The 22,586-nt window shown below is 50.0% G+C and overlaps 2 protein-coding genes across 6 annotated transcripts in view; both read right to left on the minus strand.

The window, feature by feature from the left end:
• Nucleotides 1-8,733, minus strand: part of LOC116907175 (erythropoietin receptor) — a 30,092-nt gene extending 21,359 nt beyond the window's left edge. For 3 of the 5 annotated variants that reach the window (XM_032910130.1, XM_032910129.1, XM_032910133.1), the window contains exons 1-9: nt 8,671-8,733; nt 8,154-8,264; nt 7,354-7,577; nt 7,173-7,226; nt 6,820-7,034; nt 2,380-2,519; nt 2,075-2,290; nt 1,102-1,205; nt 934-1,018 (exon numbers count right to left, since the gene is read on the minus strand). In XM_032910130.1, the coding sequence (XP_032766021.1) occupies nt 934-1,018; nt 1,102-1,205; nt 2,075-2,290; nt 2,380-2,519; nt 6,820-7,034; nt 7,173-7,226; nt 7,354-7,577; nt 8,154-8,264; nt 8,671-8,703 (1,182 nt within the window). In that variant the 5' untranslated portion in view covers nt 8,704-8,733. Of the gene's footprint in view, nt 1-933; nt 1,019-1,101; nt 1,206-2,074; nt 2,291-2,379; nt 2,520-6,819; nt 7,035-7,172; nt 7,227-7,353; nt 7,578-8,153; nt 8,265-8,670 lie in introns of those variants that run through there. The other 2 variants (XM_032910131.1, XM_032910132.1) reach the window with 2 other exon arrangements.
• Nucleotides 8,734-9,186: 453 nt separating this feature from the next.
• Ccdc151 (coiled-coil domain containing 151) lies at nt 9,187-22,524 on the minus strand. Its single transcript, XM_032911348.1, has 13 exons — nt 22,203-22,524; nt 18,281-18,402; nt 18,121-18,198; nt 14,799-14,969; nt 14,616-14,717; nt 14,404-14,529; nt 12,874-12,996; nt 12,217-12,369; nt 11,119-11,279; nt 10,880-11,036; nt 10,100-10,255; nt 9,646-9,730; nt 9,187-9,557 (listed from the first exon to the last, which is right to left on the minus strand). The coding sequence occupies exons 1-13, from the start codon at nt 22,435-22,437 to the stop codon at nt 9,439-9,441; spliced, it is 1,788 nt and encodes a 595-aa protein (XP_032767239.1). The 5' UTR covers nt 22,438-22,524; the 3' UTR covers nt 9,187-9,438.
• Nucleotides 22,525-22,586: the final 62 nt, after the last annotated feature.

The following is a 22,586-nucleotide window of genomic DNA, read 5'->3' on the forward strand; positions in this document are numbered from 1 at the left end:
CAGAGGTCAACATCAAGTATCCTGGGGCTGGAGAGATGGCTCAGTGGTTAAGAGCATTTGATGTTCTTGGACATGACCTGGGTTTGATTTTCTAGCATCCACATTCACGACCATGTATAACCCCAGTTCTAGGGGAACTGCTTTTATCTCTGTAGGTGCCATGAATGTACATGGTACACACAAATACCTGGAGGCAAACAGTCATACACATTAAATAAATAAATACATAGGTAAGTCAATGAATAACAGGGCTGGAGAAGTGGCTCAGTGGTGAAGAGCATTGACTGCTCTTCCAGAGGTCCTGAGTTCAAATCCTAGCAACCACATGATGGCTCACAACCATCTGTAATGGGATCTGATGCTCTCTTCTGGTGTGTCTGAAGACAGCTACAGCGTACTTATGTATAATAAATAAATACATCTTTTTTTTAAAAAAAGTAAATGAGGGGTTGGGGATTTAGCTCAGTGGTAGAGCGCTTGCCTAGGAAGCGCAAGGCCCTGGGTTCGGTCCCCAGCTCCGAAAAAAAGAACCAAAAAAAAAAAAAAAAAAAGTAAATGAATAACAGATACCAAGCATTCCCTATACTAATCTTTGTATTTTTGAGCTAGGGTCCCTCGCTTACGCTGGAGTTTGATGCGTTGGGCTAGGTTTCTCGAGTCCCGCTATGTCTGCCTCCCTGGCTGCTGGGACTCCAGGTCTCCCAGACAGCTTTTACCGGCTTCAGAGCTCACTTTACCAACCGAGCCCTCCCCCATACTCTTGGGGTATTTTGAGACAGAGTCTCCCATGGTTCCATGCTGGTCTTGTTATATAGCCCTAGCAGGTTGCTGTGTAGACCAGGCTGACCCCGAACTCACAGCGATCCTCCTGCCTTAGCCTTCCAAGGGTTGGGGTTACAAGCACGACTCCCTTGAATTTGGGGTTCCCAATACCTGGGAAAGAATCGCTCGGCTGCTGAGATGGTTATCCTCATCAGAAAAAATCTGCGACAGTTTCCTGAAAACAGACAGCGGTTCCCTGTGGGGGTGGAGAGGGGCATGGTCAGGGTCAGCAGAGGGGACAACCAGGATGGGGTACACTGTGCATGGCACCTGACTCACCTGCTCACAGCTCCCCAGCTGCGCTTGAGCCTGTAGATAGGGTTAGACTGCAGGGCGGACAGGATCGCTCGTAGGGAAGAGAAATTTCGTAGTTCCCGGCACCGCTAGGATTAAGAGGGAAGGAAGTGCTCTGGTCAACAGCCTCACTCCACTGCGGTCTCCCACTCACAGCTCCTTGATACAGTGACTTGGTAGTTACACATCAGAGGTTGATCTCAAATTCTCCATCCTCCTGCCTCCACCTCCCCAGGGCTGTGATTGACAGGTATGTGTCACTACACCCAGCTCGCGGTTGGGATTTCTGATACCAGGTCAGACAGACTCCAGGTCTCACCTGTCAAGTAACTAAACACATAAACCGAGATGTTGCCTTTGATTTTCGGGAGCTCCCCCACCCCCACCCCCCGACCTCTTAGCTGAACTTGGCTACTCCCTTCTCTCTTTCTCCACTCCCCACGGCAACCCTATTATTTCTTTTCTTTTTTTTTTTTTTAAAGATTTACTATATCTATACAGGTACACTGCAGCTGTCTTCAAACACACCAGAAGAGGGCATCCTATCCCATTACAGATGGTTGTGAGCCACCATGTGGTTGCTGGGATTTGAACTCAAGACCTCTGGAAAAGCAGTGAGTGCTCTTTTTTTTTTTTTTTTTTTTTTTTTTAGATTTATTCATTTATTATATAAGTACACTGTAGCTGTCTTCAGATACACCAGAAGAGGCATCGGATCTCTTTTACAGATGGTTGTGAGCCACCATGTGGTTGCTGGGAATTGAACTCATGACCTCTGGAAGAGCAGTCAGTGCTCTTAACCTGAGCCATCTCTCCAGCCCACCCTATTTTTTTCAGGCACACCCACTTCCGGTCTCTGATCCTCAGCCCCACCAATCTTGTGTCCTATAATGCTAGGTTACTCTCTCAGTCTCACCCAAGACTTGCTGCTGGACCCCACCCGAGCCCCGACGCACACCTGGGCGATGCGAATCCATTTTTCAATGCGTTGTGCCCTCTGCGAGGCCGCCAGGCCGGGCGCAGCGAGCACCGAGCCCAGCACACAGCCGGTCACCGCATTGAACTGGGCCACGGTGGCGCGCACTGTGGGAGAGATGCCGGCAGCTCCCGGCCGGTCGCGCTGAGACCACATGGAACCCAGGCACTCGCAGGACCGCACCCGCAGAAAGAGCTCCTGGGTAGGGGAGAATGACTCATGGGATGCATGCTCATCATCCAGGCCTCCTCCTGCCCTCCCACCCTGCCGCTGGCTGGGTTCCCCACCACATCCATAAGAGTCAGCTGCTCCGCCACTTCATCCACGCTGAAGTCCAGGAGCTCTGGGCCTTCTGACCTGAGGCCTTCCTCTTCCGAGTAATCCTCTGCAAACTCTGATCTGGGAGACTGGGCAGCCCAGGAAGGGCCTGAGAAATAGATACAATTGTTTCAAACTCACTTTGCAGTTGAAAAAGATGGCTCAGCGGTATGGAGCACTCCACTGCTCTTCCGAAGGCTTGGGTTAGATTCCCAGAACACACGTGGCAGCCAACCACAGTCTACGCTTCTAGTCTCAGGGAATCCGATGCTCCCTGTGGTCTCTCTGGGCATCATACATACATGGGATGTGCTGACATATGCACAGGCAAAACACTCATACACATATGCAAAGTAAATGGAGAGAAGGGAAATATAGAAGGAAGAAAGAGAAAAAACTTCCAAATTTATCCAGGTGTGCTGAGGCCGGTCTTTGATCCCGGCACTTGGGAGACTTTGTGGAGAGGACGTTTAGCAGAAAGATTGCCATGAGTTCGAAGCCAGCCTCAGCTACACAGTGAGTTTCTGACTAGTCTGAGCTACAGAGTGAGACCCTGTCTAAGGGGTTGGGGGTGGGGTTGGAGGGGAGGAGTGGGAGAAGGGGTGTTGCTGGTGAGATGGCTCAGTGGTTAAAGGAGATTACTGTCAAAGGGGAGAAAAAAAATCCAGAGAGTTGTCTTCTGATTTACACACACACACACACACACACACACACACACACACACACACACACACACACACTGTGAGGTGAAGGAGCCCCATACAAAAGATTTAAAACGATGGCAGGAAAAGGAAACTTCTTGGTAATCAATTAAGGAGAGAAAAGACTTGTCAGCAGGCGGAGCTAAGTGGGTGGGCTGCAGGGAAGAGCACAGCCACTTGGGCCACTTAGGCTCAGGATTAAAGGATAAACAAAGGATTTAGGGACACAGATTCAGATCAGGATGAGATCAACATCAAGGCTTGGGAGGGGGGGCGGACTGTAGCAACTAACTAGTCAGCTAGCTAATCCGAATTGTCCTGACTTCTGGGGACAAAGCCCATAGGAGCCTTGGTTCCTGCGCTCACAGGATGCATGGAAGCCAGGAATCAACCATGAATGATGTGCAGAAAAATAAAGCAGCCTCAGAGGCTCAGGGTGTGAGAGTCACTTTGAAGAGAAGTGGCCTCTCTCTCTCTCTCTCTCTCTCTCTCTCTCTCTCTCTCTCTCTTTTTATTTTTTTTAAATTTTTTGATATGTAATTTCTTTCTATTTATATGAGTACACTATCGCTGTCTTCAGACACACCAGAAGAGGGCATCAGATCTCATTACAGATGGTTGTGAGCCACCATGTGGTTACTGGGATTTAAACTCGGAACCTCTGGAAGAGCAGTCAGTGCTCTTAGCCACTGAGCCATCTCTCCAGCCCCTCCCTTCCTCCCTTTCTTTCTTTCTTTCTTCCTTCCTTTCTTTCTTTCTTTCTTTCTTTCTTTCTTTCTTTCTTTCTTTCCTCCTTCCTTTCTTCTTTCCTTCCTTCCTTCCTTCCTTCCTTCCTGGTATGTTGCCTTTAATCCCAGCACTTAGGAAGCAGAGGAAGGCAGCTATCTTGAGTTCAGCTCCAGTTTGCACTACATATCAAGTTCCAGGCCAGCTAGAGCGCCACAGTGAGACGCTGTCTCGAGACGAAACAAAACACCGCCCCCCCCAGCAAAAAAAAATCTAGAACTTTATTTAGGTTTATTGAGATGGCTTATTAGCACATGGAGCTATAGTATGCCCCCCTAAATAGATAAATAGATAAATAAATAAATACCTGAATGAATAAAACTGCACTTGTCCCTTGTGTGTACGCAAATGTCAAGAGTCTGTCCTTTCCTTTCATTATGCGATCCAGACATCAAACTCAGACTACCAGAATTGTCAGCAAACCCCTTTCTGTCACGCTCTCTTACCAGCCCCAAAAGTGACACTTCAAATGGGGTTTGTAAATATTTTTTTCTATCCTCAACTTTATTTTCAGACAGGGTGCCATCATGTAGCCCTGGTGGCCTGGAGTTCACTGTGTAGAACAGGCTAGCCTCTAGCTTACAATCAAATCTTCCTATTTTAGAGTTTGAGGCACCTTGGTACCTATAACACGGTATCAATATGGCATTTTGGCATATACTCCACTACACCTGGTAGATATGTAAAAAGTTAAATTTAAGGGGAAATTTGCCTGGATTGTGCAGGGTTAGGCAGGTTCCATCCCCCAGCATCACAAGCAAACAAACATTAAAAAGAAAAAACAAAACGGGAAACAGCTGGGTGGTGGTGCACATCTTTAACCCCAGCCCTCAGGAGCTGGGGTATAGCTCAGTGCGTAGAGTGCTTGCCTAGCATGGAGGAGACCCTGAGTTCAGTCCCTTGCACTGCACAAACCACACATTTGTTCAAGGTCATCCTCTTAGAGGTGTGGTCAACATGAGGTCCATAGCAAGACCCTGTCTCAAAAAATAAAACAAACTGGACCTAGGCCCCCTACACATTTGTAGCAGATGTGCAGCTTGGTCTTCATGTGGTCCCCTAACAACTGGAGCAGGGGCTGTCTCTGACTCTGTTGCCTGCCATTGGATCCCCTTCTCCCACCTGGGCTTTTTTGCTTAGTCCTGCTGGGACTAGCTGCCCCAGGGTAGGGTGGTACCCAAGGCGGGGGTTGGGGGGCTTCCCCTTCTCTAAGAACAAGGTGAGTGGGGTAGTGGGGAGAGGAATTTGTAAAGGCGGGACTAGGAGAAGGGTTTGTAATCGGGATGTAAAGTGAATAAAAAATATATTAATGAGAAAAAATAAGAAAATAAATAAAACAAAATAATGACTACAGCTGTGTGTAATGCCAGGTCCAGGGGATCCAATGTCTTTTGCCCCACTACTGGCTGGCACTACAAGCACATCGTGCACTTAAAGCAGGAAAACCCCTCAAACACACCAAGTATAAACAAACAAATCAATTAAAAACAAAGTAACAACAAAAGCTGCAATAGTAGCAAAAGTAATACTAGGTATGGTGGAGCTTGTAACCCTAGCCCTGGGGAGGTAGAGGCAGGAAGATCAAAGTTCAAGGTTATCTTTGGCTACGAATTGAGGCCAGCCTGCGCTACATGAGAGCCTGTCTTGAAAAATAAAAACAACACTTAATAAAATAATAAGATTGGTCCAATGGGCCAGTCATTAAAAACATGGAATTCATATAAAGGTAGAAGAAGAGAGAGAACAGATTCCAAGACTTTCTCTGGCAAGCAAGAATCCACATACCTGTGTCACATACACAGTAACAATAAATACAAATTAAACAAAATGCCAACACACTTGGCCAGCCCTTACTGCTCACTGACTTAGTTAGATTTCCAGGAGGGTGGGAACCCTAGCCCACCGTTTGGAGGCCGGAGCTAGTGGTTCAACTCCATTTGTTAAGAAGCAGACACACGTGCTGGAGAGATGGCTCAGCGGTTAAGAGCACCCGACTGCTCTTCCAGAGGTCATGAGTTCAATTCCCAGCAACCACATGGTGGCTCACAACCATCTGTAAAGAGATCCGATGCCCTCTTCTGGTGTATCTGAAGACAGCTACAGTGTACTTATATATAATAATAATAAAGAAGCAGACACATGACCACTCCCATTTAAGGGAACTGGTCTCTGAGAGGCGAAGTAACCAACAAACAGCAGGCCTGGGATTTGAACCCAGGTTGCCGTTCTTGGCTAGGCAAGCATTAGGTCACTAAGTGACATCCCAAATCAGAGGACAGGATCTCTGCATGCAGGAGGACACTAGGCAACTGCTAATTCTTTGGCTAAAGGTGTGATCAAGTGGAGAAAATAAGGCTCATCTATGAGGCTAGAGAAATGGCTCGGTGGGTTACATGTTTGCCCATGAAAGTGTGAGGACCTGAGTTCAGATCCCCAACACCCACAAACAGCTGGGCACAGTTTAACATTTGCAAGTCAAACTCTGTGAAGCTGGAGGCTCACAGTCTAGCCAGTCTCACCAAATGGGTGAGTTCCAGGATCAAGAAGAGACCTTGTCTCCAAACGTAAGAGACAGCAATAGAGGAAGACACCTAGCATCGTTCTCTGACTTCCACATTCATGTACACGTGTGTGCATGTGCACCCACACACATGAACACATACATAGACCACACACACACACACACACACACACACATAAAGGAAGGAAGGAAGGAAGGAACCAACGAACTAAAGGATGAAGGGAAGAGAGTTTTGTTCAAGAGCTGGGGTATGTGGCTCAGGGGTATCGCGTTTGCCTAGAACGCACAAAGGTTCATTTCCAAGCACTAAACTAAATAAATAAAATGTCTTCAGGGCCTGTCATTTGGAGCTGAGTAGGTGGTATTGTCTCGGAATATCACCGGCCTTGATCGCTCCTTACCTGCCCAAGCCAGTCGCTGCTCCCCCTCTGTCTGCTCTTCCTTAGCCTCCTTCAAGAAATATTCTAGAAGTTTCTCTGCTTCCCTGACTTCTGCCCCTCCTGGGGCTGCCCAGCCCAGAAAGATTCGGACATCACCCAGGTTCTGATGATCAGGGGGATCCCGGAAGTCCTGAGGATGATCTCGCAGCCAAGATCCCAGTACCGAAACTACAGCCCTGGACAGAGAGGGGTATGTGACTCAAAACTAAGCCCAAGGATCTAGACCTTCCCAACCTTGCAGCTGTCGGACCTGACCTTGAGATCCTCTCTCCCCCATGCTCCCTTGAGTGGGGGGTGGGGGGATGGAAACCAACCTCAGGTTCTTGCTGAAGTTCAGATCCTGTCCTTCTGTCCTCTTGCTGTCTACCCTGAGAAAAAAGGCTCTATCACATGAGAGTTATAGGACTCGTGGCCGGGGGTTCCAAATCTGAGGAGGGGGGTCAGACAGATGGGTTCTGGGGATGGGGACGTGCGGGTCTCCTAAAAATGACTGACCCAGCAGGTGGTGGTGGCGGCGGCGGGGGTAGCAGAAAGCCCAGAACGCGGGCCGTGGGCACAAAGGCCCGGTGGGTGGCCAGGAAGGCAGGCACAAAGCCAGGATCCTGCTCGGGGTCTCCGGACACCAACTCATGCACCAGCCGCTCCAGTCGGGCGGCCCTCAGCGCCCGCACCTTGCTGGTACGGTACTGAAGGAAGGTATCCATAGCCGGGATGGGGGTCTGCAGGGAAATGGGGCAGTGAATGAAATAAGATGAGGAACGTTCCACGCACCTTGTTTCTAATCATACCCGTCTCTGGCACTTTCCTTTTTTGACGGTGTCCTTCTCTGAAAGTCCGAGACTTCCTAAATCTATATCCAATCATCAAATGCCCACATCAACCCCGCAGGACACCCCACTACTCTAAGCACTTACTTCCCTCTGTGCCCTTCTCACCCGGCCATCCCCGGCTTCAGTCAGCTTTGCAGCCAAGCTTCACTGACCAAGCCTGAGTCCCACCCATCACCACCTGGCCGCTCCCCATTTCGGCTTTCCTGCACCCTGCCGCTCAGTTTCACCTTTGGGGGGGGGAGCGCTATCACCTGACCCCACCCCGTTTCCTGGATTTAAACCGAGTCACCTGGCCGCCCCCAGGCCCTTTCTACTCACCTGGTCGCCGCTAAGCTCCGCCCTTCCTCCTGGTCCCGTTGTTCTAAGCAGGCTCACCCTCGGTTCTCCAGCTTTCCCCTCTCCTCCTAACTCCCAGGCCCCTGAGCTGAGTCCACTCTCACTTGCTCGCCTCGGCCCCTTCCTCACCTGGCCGTCTCCAGACCCCTCTGGGGTTGAGCGCTGGCTGCGCTGCCGCCGCAGGGAGACGCTGTACACGGCGCCATCCTCGGTCTCCTCTCCCCAGTCCTGTAGTGGTGCCTGGACGTGGAGGCGGGCTCAGGGACGTCCCACCGGCCTTAGCCCCCAGACTTTATGTTTGGCCCGCTTTCCCGAACATAGTAGGCGAGACTCGGGGTGGGCTCCCAGGTGGGTCCCTCTTCGCCACGGGTACCCTTCTCCCAGATGGAGTATCATTTGGGGACACCCCAGGGTCCAATGTCACAAAGAATCTTTCTGTCGCCTCCTCCTGAGACTTCTCAGACCCCCGTCCCCATCCCCCAAACTAGCCGCTTCACGGAGTCAGGAACTCTGAATCCCCAAATGAGGACTCCAGGGCACATCCATTTTGGAGAAAGGTTAGAAAACGAGGGGTGGATGCCTGGAGTTTCTGAATCTGGGGTTACGTTAGGGACGTGAGATCTGAGGATCCCCAGCTCCCTCTTACCAGGGCCAACTCTTTGCCCGCTGTCCTCTCCATGGCCCCGGTGCCCGTCCTGCTCCCTGGCGCCGCTGAGTGAAGCGGAAGGGCCGGCGGGCAGTGGGGCGGGGCAGCCAAGCGTCCAGTCGCGGGGCGGGGCTGGGCAAGGCGGTCCCACGGCTCCAGAGGTCCCCAGCCGGACCCCATCCCCGCACCCAGGCCAACCTAGAAGTCCCGTTCCTCCCCAGAGATGCGTGTCAATCTGTCACTCAGACATAACTCAGATATGAGTGCAGGGGACACGACAACAGGTTTGTGTACCTGGGAGGGAAGTTCTTTATGCTCGGTTGGGGTTGATCCACCCCAGGTATAGAGGGTGTCTCCTATGTCTGGAAGAGAAGGAGGGCACGCTGAATCTGTACCACAGGTGATGGAAGCCATATCATCTCAGGCTAGAAGCCACGAAGTATCTGTGGCCTTGCATTTTGTCGGGGCAGCCGTTTGGGGGCGGTGCAGGGTCAAAAAGAGGTGAATACCCAGGGGGTTGGTCAGTGACCTTTATTGCGCGATTCTGAGGCGGGCACCAACCGGCCTCGGGAGATTTACTGTGGGAACTTCTGGCTCGGCCTTTTCTCTCCCCCGGGCGCTACTGGCCTGCGGTGCTCCCTGCTTGAGTTTCCTCCAGACCTTGAAGGAGCCTCAGAGGCTCCCAGACACACACACCCGTAGGTGGACCCAGAGGGTCGGAGGGCTCCCTAGAGTCCCGGAGGCATCGGATGGGACTTGATTGAGAGTCTAAGATCTGCGCGACTTATTGCGCTTCTTGCTGCGGGCTTCAATTAACTTCTGGGAACGGATCTTGAAGGCAGCGCGGGTCACTACATCACGGTCATCATCCTCACTCTCCTCTTCGTCTACAGAGAGGCAGAGGTGAGTGGTGGGTTGTCCTTGAGGTAAGGCCACCTCCTGCCCTCCCATTCGTCCCCTTTGACTCACACTGACCAAAGAACTTGTCCTTGACACTAGCCACGGGCAGAAGGATGCGGGTGTTGTACAGGGGCAGCTTTCCTTCTAACGTGGCCAGGAACTGTGGGGGAGGCAGGAGAGAGGTGTGGGGACTGCAGTGAAGCTGTATCCCACCTCCTCCTCACACCTTACATTACAACTCTACTGGATTCTAAGTGGAGATCACTTCCCACTCTTCCCTGCATCCTTTTCCCCAGCAGAACTACCCTGTCACTCAAGCCTTGTTTCTAAGGACCTGCACATAGGCCATCCCTGGTTCTCCAGCCCTCCCACCTGCGATCCACCCAGTCCCTGATTCTCTATTTTGGTTATGAAGGTCACACCTCAGCCAGCACCTGTTTTTCCTATCTCAGTCTGCTCTCTGGTTTTCGACTCCCACCCGGCACCCCCAGTCTTGATCCCCACAGGCCCGGGAGTGATCTGTGTGAACCTCTCGGTCTGCTATGTGTCGAAGCATCTCGGGCACGTCCTGGTTGTCCAGGTGCTCCTGCAGTTTTAGCAGCTTTTCCTGGACAACTACCAGCAGATTGCTCGGGTAGTCCTCTGATTCCCGGTCTAACTTCTTTCCTGCCAATATGGTATCATCCTGCAGTGGGGACAGGCCAAGTTAGCTGAGAGATGCAGTGCCCCTGGGAGGGGACACGATTCACCCACAAGGGGGCCTTTCACAGAGAGGGAGAACTTTGAGGTAGATGTCTACCTCGCCTGAGCGGGGCCTCTCAAATTAAAGCTTTGCCTTGAGGGCAGAATCTTTGAACTTGAGCTGTCCGAAGAACAGGGAGGTCTCTTTGAGATTAACAACACAACTTAGGCCAGTGTGGGGATGGTTTTCTGAAGAAATGGAGCTCTTGCGGACAAAGTGGGACCTTCTTCAACCAGAGCCGCACCACCACTGGAGTTGGGACACTTAAACCCTGGGTTGGGCGGATGGATTGGTCTTGCCCATGGAGTCAGAGTTTGAGGCTGAACAAAAGAGGGCTTCTCCAGGATGTAGGACCAAGACAGTGACATGTGTGGGACTTCGCATTCTGGGCAGGAAACAGGGCTGGATCCTGTGGCTTCTGTGGCATCTCCAACTGCGCTGATGCTCTGAGAGGACGTGGGCGGGGCTCCAGGGATGGAGCAGGGCTCCAAGGGGCAGGGGCCATTAGGGGCGGAGCTCCTTGGGGTTGGGTCTACCCAGGGGGTTATTTACAAGGGCGGGGCCTACCACTTGTACGTGACTCAGTTTGTTGGCCAAATGCTCCAAGCAATCTTTGACCAACTGGAGGACTCTCGAGGTGCGGTCCAGTCGCTCCAGGACTTCGCTGTGACGCTGCTCCTCCTTCTTGAATGCCTTTTTCATCTCTTCGTGGAGCTTCCGCTGGCTGCCGGGAGCCGTGAGGTTCAGCAGCTGCCAATGGCTGACTCCAGCGTCCCCGCAGCCTCCCTCAGCCACCGAGGCCTCACCTCACCAGTGTGGCATCCCCTGAGTACTTGAGGCTCTCCAGCTCCCTCTGGAGCCGCTGCTTCTCCTCCTTCAACTTTGCCAACGCCAGTTCATTGTCTCTCTTGAGAGTCTCCAGCTGTGTAAAGGTCTCGTCCTGGGCCAGGAACCTTCGCACCACCGCCTGCGGACCACATATCCCTGGTCAGAGCCTGGAACAGGGAGGCTCCAGAACACTATGGTCGTCTGTGTCACACAACAACATGTGAGAACAGTGTGGGCCAGTCTCCTAACTGCTCCAAGGCTGTACTTCCCCCATGCCCCTTCCTGCCTATATTTGAGTCAGCTAAAATCAGAATGCGGGAGGCAGCAGAGCAGTGAGCACTCTCCATCCAAAAGTTACCGTGCCAGCAAACTCAGATGGGGTAGCTCACCCAATAGGGCAAAGACATTGTGTCTCTGGGGCCGATGAGCCCTCCCAGCCGTTTGCGCAGGCATGTGCCAAGGTGCACGTGTGGACTTCAGGAAGCTCTCACTTTCCAGCTTGGGGCCCAGGGCTGGAACTCAGGTTGTCAGGCTTGGGGGCAATCATATTTACCTATTAGGCCGTCTCACCAGCTCTAGACCCATGTCTGCAAAGGGGCCTTGGACTGGCAAATGGGTTCACAGATGATCTCACAGGTCAGAGTCCCTGATCTCCTGGGAATGAACCCCATTTGAGGAGTAGCAGAGAACCTAATCTGGAGAAACTTACTGGTGGGGGACAGGGAGAAGAGGGGGTGCTGTTCTAAAGCAGGATCATGCAGCAGAGATACACGAGGTCTTGGAAGGCAGCACCGCTCTTACCAAGAGTAGGCCCAGAACAAGGCCCTGGTTCCACCATAGGCATGATCCTGGACAGATCACTGAATCCTAGACCATTCCACACTGTGATGGTCTGAGAAACGGAACCTGATAAATAAAACTCCCAGAACCGACATACCAAAGAAGTCAGCTCAGGGGAAGAGTGGAAGGAAGTAGGGCTAAGGTGGACAGCTCTGCGGGAGACAGAGGAGACAGGAGAGGACACCTGGAAGCAAAAAGGAGCATTTGCTTGCCTGGTGTGAGCCCAGGGTACTCACATGCGACTCAGCTACTCCAGTGGCATCTTTGACCTTGCCAAACATTACTTCCATCTGGTACATGCTCCAGCGCTGCCGCAGCTCCTGCTCCTTGTGGCGTTGGTGGTCCTGTATTGTATCTTCTGACTGCAGGAGTACGTGGTCTCGGTGGGTCTGCTTGAGAGTGGGGGACAGTCAAGGGAACTGTCAACATCAACTCCAGATAAAGGGCTTGGGGCGGGGGCCGAGATCCGACTTAGCTAAGATTGTGGGGAACGGGACAAAGGCTTGGGGCCAGGTTCAGGCATCCAGGTAGGAGTCAGATAGGTGGTCTCAGAACCAGGTAAGGAGCCAGAGTCATAAAAGGGAGTTGTCTCCGGAGGGGGTGGCTAGACCCCCACTCAGATATAGAACGGGGCCTAAATCAAATGAGGAAGGATGAGAATAGGGTCAGATAGTTCAGGGCAGAACTGGAGCCCATGGCCTGTCCCTGGAAAAGAGGCTGAGGTGAGGTTGTGAGAGGAACCATTGTGCCAAATGGGGGCGGAGTCAGGGAGGGGAGGGGTTAGGATAGACGCCAGGTGTACGGAAGCCTCTACCTCAGGATGTGTACACAAAGTGGGGACGAGGACCCTCTGGTTTGAACTGGCAAAGCCCTACCCGCTTAGGTGTGCACACCTTGCGCTCCATACGCTCCGTCTGGAGTTTCTTCTCTTCCGCACGCTTCTTGCAGTCAGTTATGTAATGGTCACGCTTCTTGCGGTCTCTGATCGCAGTCTCCTCCAGATACTGCAGCTGGTTCTAGGGGACAGGCGGGCACTTGTCCAGCTATAGTGGAACAGTGGGCACCACGAGACCCAACAGCATGTGATTGCCAGGAGAGGGTAAAGACAAGTGAATTCTGACTAGAGTCCCTGCTCTCTTGGTATTCCTGAACTATTTCCTCTGAATTGAAACACTCCCCACTAGAGAGAGGGAGGCCCAAGGCTCAGGAAGTCCATGAAGCTTACAATGCTCAAGAAACAAGATTCACAAGTCTCCTCCCCACCCCCATGTTACAGTGAATGGGTGTGTTGGTTTGAATAGGGTTGGCTCCCACAGACTCATGTGTTTGAATGCTTGGTCACAGAGTGACATTATTACAAAGTGTGGCTTTGTTGGAATAGGTGTGGCCTTGTTGGAGCAAGTGTGTCACTGTGGGGGTGGGCTTTGAGATCCTCCTCCTAGCTGAATGAGGAAGTCAGTCTTTTCCTGGTTGCCATTAGAACAAGATATAGAACTCTACAGAGCTGTGCCTGCCTGGATGCCGCCATGCTCCTGCCTTGATAATACTGAACTGAACCTCTGAACCTGTAAGCCAGCCCTGATTAAACGTTGTCCTTATAAGAGTTGCCTTGGTCATGGTGTCTGTTCACAGCAATGGGAACCCTATCTGACTCTGATGAGGGGACTCTGATGAATGGACCTCTAGAGATCCCACTTTCATGTCAGTGACCCCCTCACCCATGTTCTGGAAGAAAGCCTCATAAACTCATTGTTCTCCAAGTTGGTCTTTGGTGGAGTGGTTGGGGTTTGGTTTTATTTTATTTTTGTAACTTTGTAGCCCAGGGTGACCTAGAACTCTCTATGTAGACTAGGCTGGCCTGGAATTCACAGAGATCCTGCCTCCGCCTCCAAACACGGAGATTAAAAGCATGCATCAACCCACCTGTCAGTGGTTAGTGTTTTTTTTTTTTTTTTAATGTTTAGATTTATTTATTTCATATGAATACTCTGTCACTGTCTTCAGACACACCAGAAGAGGGCATCGGATCCCATTACAGATGGCTGTGAGCCACCATGTGGTTGCTGGGAATTGAACTCAGGACCTCTGGAAGAGCAGTCAGTGCCTTTTTTTTTTTTTTTTTTTTTTTTTTTTTTTTTTTTTTTTTTTTTTTTTGTTCTGGGGATCAACCCAGGGCCTTGCACTTCCTAGGCAAGCGCTCTACCACTGAGCTAAATCCCCAACCCCTCAGTCAGTGCCCTTAACCACTGAGCCATCTCTCCAGCCTCGTGGTTAGTGTTTTATGTGGGAAGAGAGAGCACCATCTATCCAGGGAAAGTCCTGTAAAACTCTGGTATATGAGAAGGGCCCCCACCCCTGCCCCATCTGGAGCAGGAAGGCAAGTACCCCCACCCCTGCCCCATCTGGGGCAGGAAGGCACGTACCTTGGCAATGTCCCGGGCAATTATAGCCTCTTGGTTCACCACTTTCAGCTCCTGCACTTCATGTTTGGTGTTCATCACCTCAGCTTCCATGGAATCCAGCCGGTTCTCCAAGTTGAGACTCTCCTCCTGGCATATGGAGAGAGGGAAGGCTGTGACTGCTGTCCCTGGTCAGGTCCACCTTCCTCCCCTCCCTCTCTCTCCAGTGTTCCTACCTGAAGGTAAGACTTGAGCTGCAGGTACACATTGGTGATGTGCTCTGCCTCCTCTGCTTTCATCCGGGCCTTCTCCAGCCGGTTCTCCAGGTTGCGCATGGTCTAGGGGACGGCAGGGCTAGGCCAAGTTCCTTCCACCCACCATGCCTCCCCCAAGACCCTGCAGCCCTCAGCAGGCCCCACCTTGGCGGCCTCTGTGTTGCTGTCTTGGATCTCTGCCATCTCCAGCTGCCGCAGGCTGTGCTGCAGCCTCAGTTCCTCCAGCCGTTTCTGCCGAAGGATTACCTGGTGTCGTAAGGCATTCAGCTGGTTCATCTTCTCCCTCAACTGGTGCTCCAGGTGCTCCAGGGCCTGCTGTAGGGGAGGATGGAGAACAGAGCCTCAGCTTGCTCTCCCAAGTCCTTGAGTTCTCCTGGAAGCCCTTGTCTCTCTGGTCTCCTACCTGCTTTCCAGAACCCTTGGCATCTGATGCTTTTTTTTTCTATTGTGTGTGTGTGTGTGTGTGTGTGTGTGTGTGTGTGTGTGTGTGTGAGAGAGAGAGAGAGAGAGAGAGAGAGAGAGAGAACCCATAGGAAAATTTGAGCCTTGTGTGTGCAGCTATTCCCAGATCTCTTTTACATTTATTTATTTATTTGTTTATATTTATTTATTTATATTTTTTAAGACATGGTCTCATAACATCTAGATTGGCTTTGAACTTTGTGTGCAGCCAGAGATAAATTTGAACTTCTGATCTTTCTGCGTCGACTTTCTGGGTGTTGGGATCATATCAGTACACCATCGAACCCCCATTTTCTGAGGCCCTGGAGAGCAGCGGGGTTTCAGGCTGTGTGCTAGGAAAACCCTCCACTGTCTCAGCCACTCCTTCAGTCTCTCTCTGCGCACGTGCACCTGCTCCAGGACCTGAGTACACAGAGGTCAGAAGTCAATGTCTTTATTTTCATTTGCCTTTCCATGTTTTTGGGGGGCACATGTGGAGGTCAGAGGAGAACCTATGGGAGGGAATTGGTTCTTTCCTTCCACTATCTGGGCCTCAGAGGTTGACACAGGTCACTAGACTCAGCAATAAGCACTTTTACCTGTTTGGCCATCTCTGCAGCTCGCGCTCAGAATTTTGTTTGTTTTGTTTTTTGTTTGTTTTTTTTCCTTCTGTAGCTGAGGACCAAACCCAGGTCCTTGTGCTTGCTAGGCAAGCGCTCTACCATTGAGCTAAATCCCCAAACCCTTGTTTTTTGTTTTTCAAGACAGGGTTTTTCTCTGTTACCCTGTCTTGGAACTCACTATGTAGACCTGGCTGGCCTGGAACTCAGAGACCCATCTGCCTCTGCTGGGATTAAAGGCAAATGCACTATGCCTGACTTTAATTAAATAATTGATTAATTAATTTATTTGTGTGTATGTGCGCTCTGACTGCATATATGCCTTTATGCCAGAAGAGGGCATAACCACTAAGATAGTTGCTAGCCACCATGTGGTTGCTGGGAATTGAACTCAGGACCTCTAGAAGAGTAGCCAATGCCCTTAAGCCATCTCTCCAGCTCCCACACTCAGATTTTTATATAGGTTCTGGAAATCAGGCTCAGGGTCTCATGTTTGCACAGCAAGCACGTCACTGACTGAGCCGCCTCCTCAGGTCCCTAGCTCATCTCCTATAACATTACTTACACTTTTACTTCATCTTTAATTTTATGTGTAATGGTGTTTTGTCTGCATGTGTATCTGTGCCAGGATTCAGAAGAGGGCATTGGATCCCCAGCAGCTGGGGTTACAGACAGCTGTGAGCAGCCATGTGGGTGCTGGGAACCAAACCCAGGTCCTCTGCTCTAAACCACTGAGCCATTGCTCCAGCCCTGGAGTTTTGTTTTGTTTTGTATCCTTTTTCCTTTTTGTTTCCTTTCCTTTTCTTTCTTTCCTCTCTCTCTGTCTCTCTCTTCTCTCCCTCTCACTCATAAAGCTTAGCTGATGCATTATTGGCATTAGTATGAGGCCACAGGGTGATGGCACATGGCAAGGCACCACCAAAGAGAAAAACCTTGTGGCCTCAGATGGAGAAAATCCAGAATGGCATGGAGAAAACCTACTGCATGAGAGGTAGGTTCCTAGAATCACCTATAACCAATTTACCGAACACCACTGCAATGCCAGGCCCTCATCTGGCCACACCAACTGCGGTGGCCTCAACACAAATATACTTGGCTGCTCTGTCAATGTCCGGGGAGGCAACACTAATCTGCAGCTCCTGTCTGGCCACCTGGAGACAGGGGTGGGGGTGGGGGGGGGGGGGGGGGTAGCTACAGGAAGCCAGTCCAGGTGGGAGACCATCCAGGTGGGAGACTGTCCAGGTGAAAGGCCGTCCAGGTGGGGTCTCTGGTATTCTTAGGAGGGAGACAGACACAGGTCTGATCAGACCCCTGATGCAAGAGCTGATCAGAACTGGAGAAACAAACAATGCCTTGGTGGTGAATATATTTTTCAATCTCCTAGTTTTAGCCTTTTTTTTTTTTTTTTTTAAAGACAAGGTTTCTCTGTGTAGCAGTGGCTGTCTTGGAACTTTCTCTGTTGACCAGGCTGGCCTCAAACTCATAGAGATCCACCTGACTCTGCCTCCTGAGTGCTGGGATTACAGGTATGCATCACCACCACCCAGCCTCACTCTCTTTTTAAAAAATGTATTTCCGGGGTTGGGGATTTAGCTCAGTGGTAGAGCGCTTGCCTAGCAAGTGCAAGGCTTTCGGTCCCAGCTCCGAAAAAAAGAAAAGGAAAAAAAATGTATTTCCATATTTAATTATGTGCACGAATGAGGGTATGTGCAAATGTATGCAGTGTCATTCGATTAGGAGCTAGAGTTATATCCGGTCGTGAGTAGCCTCAAGTGGCTACTCAAGTAGCCCAAATCTAACTTGGGTCCTCTGCAAGAGCAATACATTCTATTAACTACTGAGCCATCTCTCCTGACTGAGATCCCCTACAACCCTGGTCTTCAGGTCTTACTATGTGGCCTAGGCTGCACAGTGAATTCCTGCTCCTCTCTGCTCAGCCTCTCTGTGGTGAGAACAGAGGAACTCACCCTACACTAAACACCTGTCAGTCTTCCACTAGGACACGCCCTTTCTGGGAAAGCTCTGCTTCATCACTGTGAGGTCATCAACATTAGCACCACAAGGTTTACATCTAATAAAGATTTTACTGATGGACCAACAGGATGGCTCAGTGGGTAGAGGTGCTTGTGCCTAAGCCTGATGGTCTGAGTTCACTCACCAAAACTCACGTGGTAGGGAGAACCAACTCCCAAAATTTTTGTTTGACCTCCACACATGTGCTGAGGCACCTGAGACTGCATATATGAAAATAAATGTTAAGTTTTTCATCGAGGGAATAAATGATCAGCAGTGGGTAAGGAGAAAGCCTAGAGAGGCAACTCGGGAAAGCTGGAGTCCAGCGTGGAGGAAGTGACGGACGTATGAGGATGGTGACTGATGGACGGGATGGTGGTGGCCAGGCTAACCTCACATGTCCTGTTCTTCAGGTACGGCTTCTCTGACCTCCATTCCTGAATGATTGCCTGCACCACTTTGGAGTCTCCCTGCCAAGGAGAGGAGCCCAGTCACTTCCTCAGGTCACTCATTTGCTGCCCCAAACCCTGCCACTCACCTGTGCACCCTCACCTGCAGCAGGTCTTTTAGCTGCATGTGGAGAGACTTGGTCTCCTCCTGGAGATGGTTGATGGTGTCTTGGTTCTTCTTCATGTTCCATTGTGAGCTCTCATAAAAGGCCTTACGATCACCCTCTGGGGCAGACAGAGGTCACTGTCACTAGGTAGGTGGGTAGCACTTCCCAGAGAGAAGACCCATTTGGTAGTGGTGGTGGTTTCTTGTTTGTTTATTTTAGTTTTGTCTTTAGATAGGGTTTCATGTAGCCTGGGCTGGCCACAAAGAGCCATTGGCTCATCATAGAGTCAAGGCTGGTCTTGAGCTTGTGCTTCTCATCCCTCTGACCCCCAAGAACTGGGATTACAGATGTGCATCTGTCATATCACATCCAGTATGAAGAGCTGGGATTGGAATGTGCCACACAAGCATCCTACTAGATGAGCTACAGACCCAGAAGTTTTTTACAGAAGCGGGGAAGGAGGAGGGGGAGGAGGAAGAGGAAGGGGAGAAAGAGGAGGAGAAGAGGAAAAGACAAGTAGAAAGAAGAGGAGGAGGAGGAGGAGGAAAAGAAGTAGGAAGGGGGAATGGGAAGAAGAGAAAGGGGAAGAGGAGGAAGAGGAAGAAGAGAAGAAGAGAGGAGGGGGAAGAGGAGGAAGAGGAAAAAAAGTAGGAAGAGGAAAGGGAGGAAGAGGAAGAAGAGGAGGAGGAGGAAGGAAGAGGAGGAGGAGGAGAGGGAGGAGGAAGAGGAGGAGGAGGAAGAGGAGGGGAAGAGGAGGAGGAAAAAGAGAGGAGGAGGAAGAGGAGGAGGAAGAGGAAGAGGAAGAGGAGGAAGAGGAGGACGAAGATGAGGAAGAGGAGGGCAATGGGTTCTCTGGAGCTGTAGAGGTGGTAGTGAGCTGCCACACATGGGTGCTGAAAACTGAACTTGGGTCCTCTGTAAGAGCAGTATCTTCCTTGCTGATTCATCTTTCTGATTCCCCACCCATTCCTTTTGGAAGTAGGGTCTTTCTGTGACTGTGGGGCTGGAATCTCTGCTAGGCTGAAAGTCAACAAGCCCCAGAGAAGCTCCATTCTCTACCCAAGTAGGAGTTGAAGTCAGAAGCATTTACAGGAACACCCAGCTTTTTATGTGGGTGCTGCCATTGAAATTCTGGTCTGCAGGATTTTGAAGCAAGCCCTCACAACTGTGTAGACAGTTCTCTGCCACCATTACCCTCTTTGGTCTTGCTTTTCTCAGAGAGAAAGTCTCTTATAGCCTAGGTCGGTAACTCCTTTATGTAGCCAAGGCTAGCCTTGAACTCCTGATCTTCCCGTCTCTAAGTCTCAAGTGTTGAGATTCCTGCCACTCAAGACCTTTTGCAATCTATCTTTTGTTTGGTTTCTTTAAATAGGATCTCAGTATGTAGTTAGGCCTCTACCTCAGCCTCAGCCTCCTGATATATACCACCAAGCCAATGAACAGTGTGCTGGTCCCTGATTGTGGAGAGCAGATATTTTATTTTGTGCATGGTAAGAATTCTGATGCCCTAAGGTACAGTAGAGTAATAACAGTAGAAAACATCCCATGTATTTCCAAATAGCTACACAAAGGACTATCTGTCCCACACAATAACATTAACAATGTCTGAGGATGGCAACACCAATTACCACAATCTAGTTATGATACAATGTATCCCAGAAACATGTTTAAGTTATTCTACATCAATCAAAAACCTTCTGAGCTAAATAGGTGTGGTGGGTCACTTATCAGGCAAAGTCAGGCAGATCTCTGTGAGTTAGAGGCTAGCCAGGGCTAAACAATAAGATCCTGTCTCGAAAAACAAAACAGAAACAAACAAAAAGCAAAAGTCAGAGACCGGAGAGATGACTCAGTGGTTGAGGACAGCTTTACCAGAGGTTTGCTTCCCAGCTCCCACAAGGCAGTTCACAACACTCTGTAACTTCATTTCCAGGGGATCTGACACTCTCTTCCTATGGTCAAAGGCACCAGGAATACACATGGTACACAGACATACATTTAGGCAAAACATTCACATGTATAAGATTTAAAAAAATATTTTTTTAAAGCATGAAACCCATACAGTGATGTCTGTAACCCATGCCTAGTCTGCATGAGGCCCTGCGTCTCATCATGAGCAGCACAAAATGAATAAGCAAGCCAGTGTTGTGGCACGACTTAATACTCAGAAGACCTCAGCAGACAGGTTTCTAAATTCAAGGCCAGCCAAGTCTACAAAGCGAGTTCCAGGGTGACCAGGGCTACACAGAGACTTTGTCTCCAAACAAACAAAACCAACAAAGTCTTCTCCCCAGCCCCTAACTTTATGACGGGATGAAAATATCAACTTGTAGTATCCTATGAATCAGGTAACGCACTTGTGCACACCTTTTCCCTCTTAGCACGAGAAAGATGAAGGCAGGAGGGTCAGACGTGCAAAGTTCCCGGAAACAAACTCAGGCCGTCAGGCTTGGCAGCAAGTGTCCTCATTTGTTGAGACATCTTGCTGACCTATGTTTCCTTGGTCTTCCTCTCTTCCTTCTTTTTCAGACAGGGTCTTACTCTGTAGCCCAGGATAGCTTCTAACTCACTAGATACCCAATACTGTCCTCAAACCAATGGCAGTAATCTGACCTCAGCCTTCCAAGGGCTTCAGTACAGTCAAGGACCACCATGTCCAATTGACAGTGTTTTTATTGTTTATGTATTTATTTATTTTAGTTTTATTGAGACAGGGTTTCTCTGTATAGCCCTGGCTTTCCTGGAACTCATTCTGTAGAGCAGGCTGGCTTTGAACTCAGAGATCTGCCCACCTCTGCCTGCTGAGTGCTGGTATTAAAGCTGTGAGCCACCATTATTAGGTTTGAGATTTCCTCTTAATAATCAGAGCAAAATCACACTAGGCTTTTCCAAACTCTGGCATAAGCAATATTTGGTCTTGATAATTCTTTGCTGTGGGGCTGTATTAGGAGGCCTAATAACATATAAAGCCTTCTCCTTGCCTATGCTTACTAAACCCAAGTAGTTACCCTCCTACACTCAGCAAAATGATAACCAAAAAAAGTCTGTAGCCATTGCTAATTGGTCTCTGAGAAGGGTAGCATTATCTCCCCCAACTGAAGCCACTAGTTTCCACTTTCCTACTACTTAACAATGCGCTATTTGAGCATTTTGTGAATGTCAAGTCCTACTTGTAGAGTTACTGTGCCCGTTTTACAAATGGCAAAACTGAGTAAAATTAGATGACTCCGAATCCCCCAAGATCAAACAACTAATATGCAGAGTAAGGATTCAGACTCCAGAGAAAGGAACTCTCTTGGGGCTGAAGACATAACTCAGCGAAGTGCTTGAGGAGCATGCATAGAGTCCTGGGGGTCCCAGCCTCAGCACCTTATAATGTTGGCCTGGTGGCACATGCTATCACCCAAGAGGTGAAGCTAGGTCTCCCTAGAGTTCAAGCTAGCCTGGGCCACATGAGGCCAACTCTCAAAAATAATTTAATGAATAAATAAAAGTTGGGCTGGAGGGATGGCTTCCTGGTTAAGGGCATTTGCTGCTCCTGCAGAGAGCCTAAGGTTAGTTTCAAGCACCTACACTGGTCAGCTCATAACCACTTGTAACTCCAACTCTAAGGGATCCAATGCCTTTTGGCATCTGAGAGTACTGCACTCTGTCCACAAAAACACAATACAGAACAATAAAGAAGGAAAAACAAACCCTAGGATCTGTGCTTTTCATCTACCCATATTCACATTAGAAGAGGTGAGATTATAAAGAAATGGGAAAGAAAGATGAGAATTACAAACGAATTTGAGGGTTTGCATCAAGTTGGTCAGCTAGACTCACGCTGGAGAAACACTTGCCACATAGTGCCTACTCAGAAGATCGGGTGGGCACAGTTGATCCCCGATCCTTCTGTGCCACCTGCAGTCATCTTACCTAACAGTTGGATTTTTCTTTGTAACTCAAGCACCTGTGCTTGCACAGAAGACTTCATCAATTGGAAGGAGGCTGCTGTCTTGGAATGATGTGCAGGCCAGGCCTGTGCCCTGCCCATAGCCTTGCCTCGAGGACGGTGAACCTTACTGCCCTTGGTTTTGGAAGAGGGCGCTGGAACTGGTTCCTGGCTAGTCACCGTGCTCGTCGCGGCTGCCCAGCACAGGGGAGACGTCATGGTGATCGGGTTAAGGTCAGAAAGTCTCTAAGGGGTCGGAGAGTAACTACAATTTGGCCTCTTCAATCCAGGATCCTAAGTGCTGGTTCCCTGGGCTCTGGGAATGCACTTTTGCTAACTGCTTGGCTACGGGCCTCTAAGCATCTCCC

This window comes from Rattus rattus, chromosome 8 (genome assembly GCF_011064425.1).
Source record: "Rattus rattus isolate New Zealand chromosome 8, Rrattus_CSIRO_v1, whole genome shotgun sequence".
In the NCBI taxonomy this organism is placed as follows: domain Eukaryota; kingdom Metazoa; phylum Chordata; class Mammalia; order Rodentia; family Muridae; genus Rattus; species Rattus rattus.

Excerpts from the sequence above, each read along its gene's own strand:
- Ccdc151 (XM_032911348.1), bottom strand. The coding sequence starts at position 22,437 with ATGACGTCTCCCCTGTGCTGGGCAGCCGCGACGAGCACGGTGACTAGC. Across the intron at positions 11,037-11,118 it reads GGGGATGCCACACTGGTGAG|CCAGCGGAAGCTCCACGAAG; the intron begins GTGAGGCCTCGG and ends GGCTCCCGGCAG. Across the intron at positions 9,558-9,645 it reads TGTCAAGGACAAGTTCTTTG|ACGAAGAGGAGAGTGAGGAT; the intron begins GTCAGTGTGAGT and ends GCCTCTCTGTAG.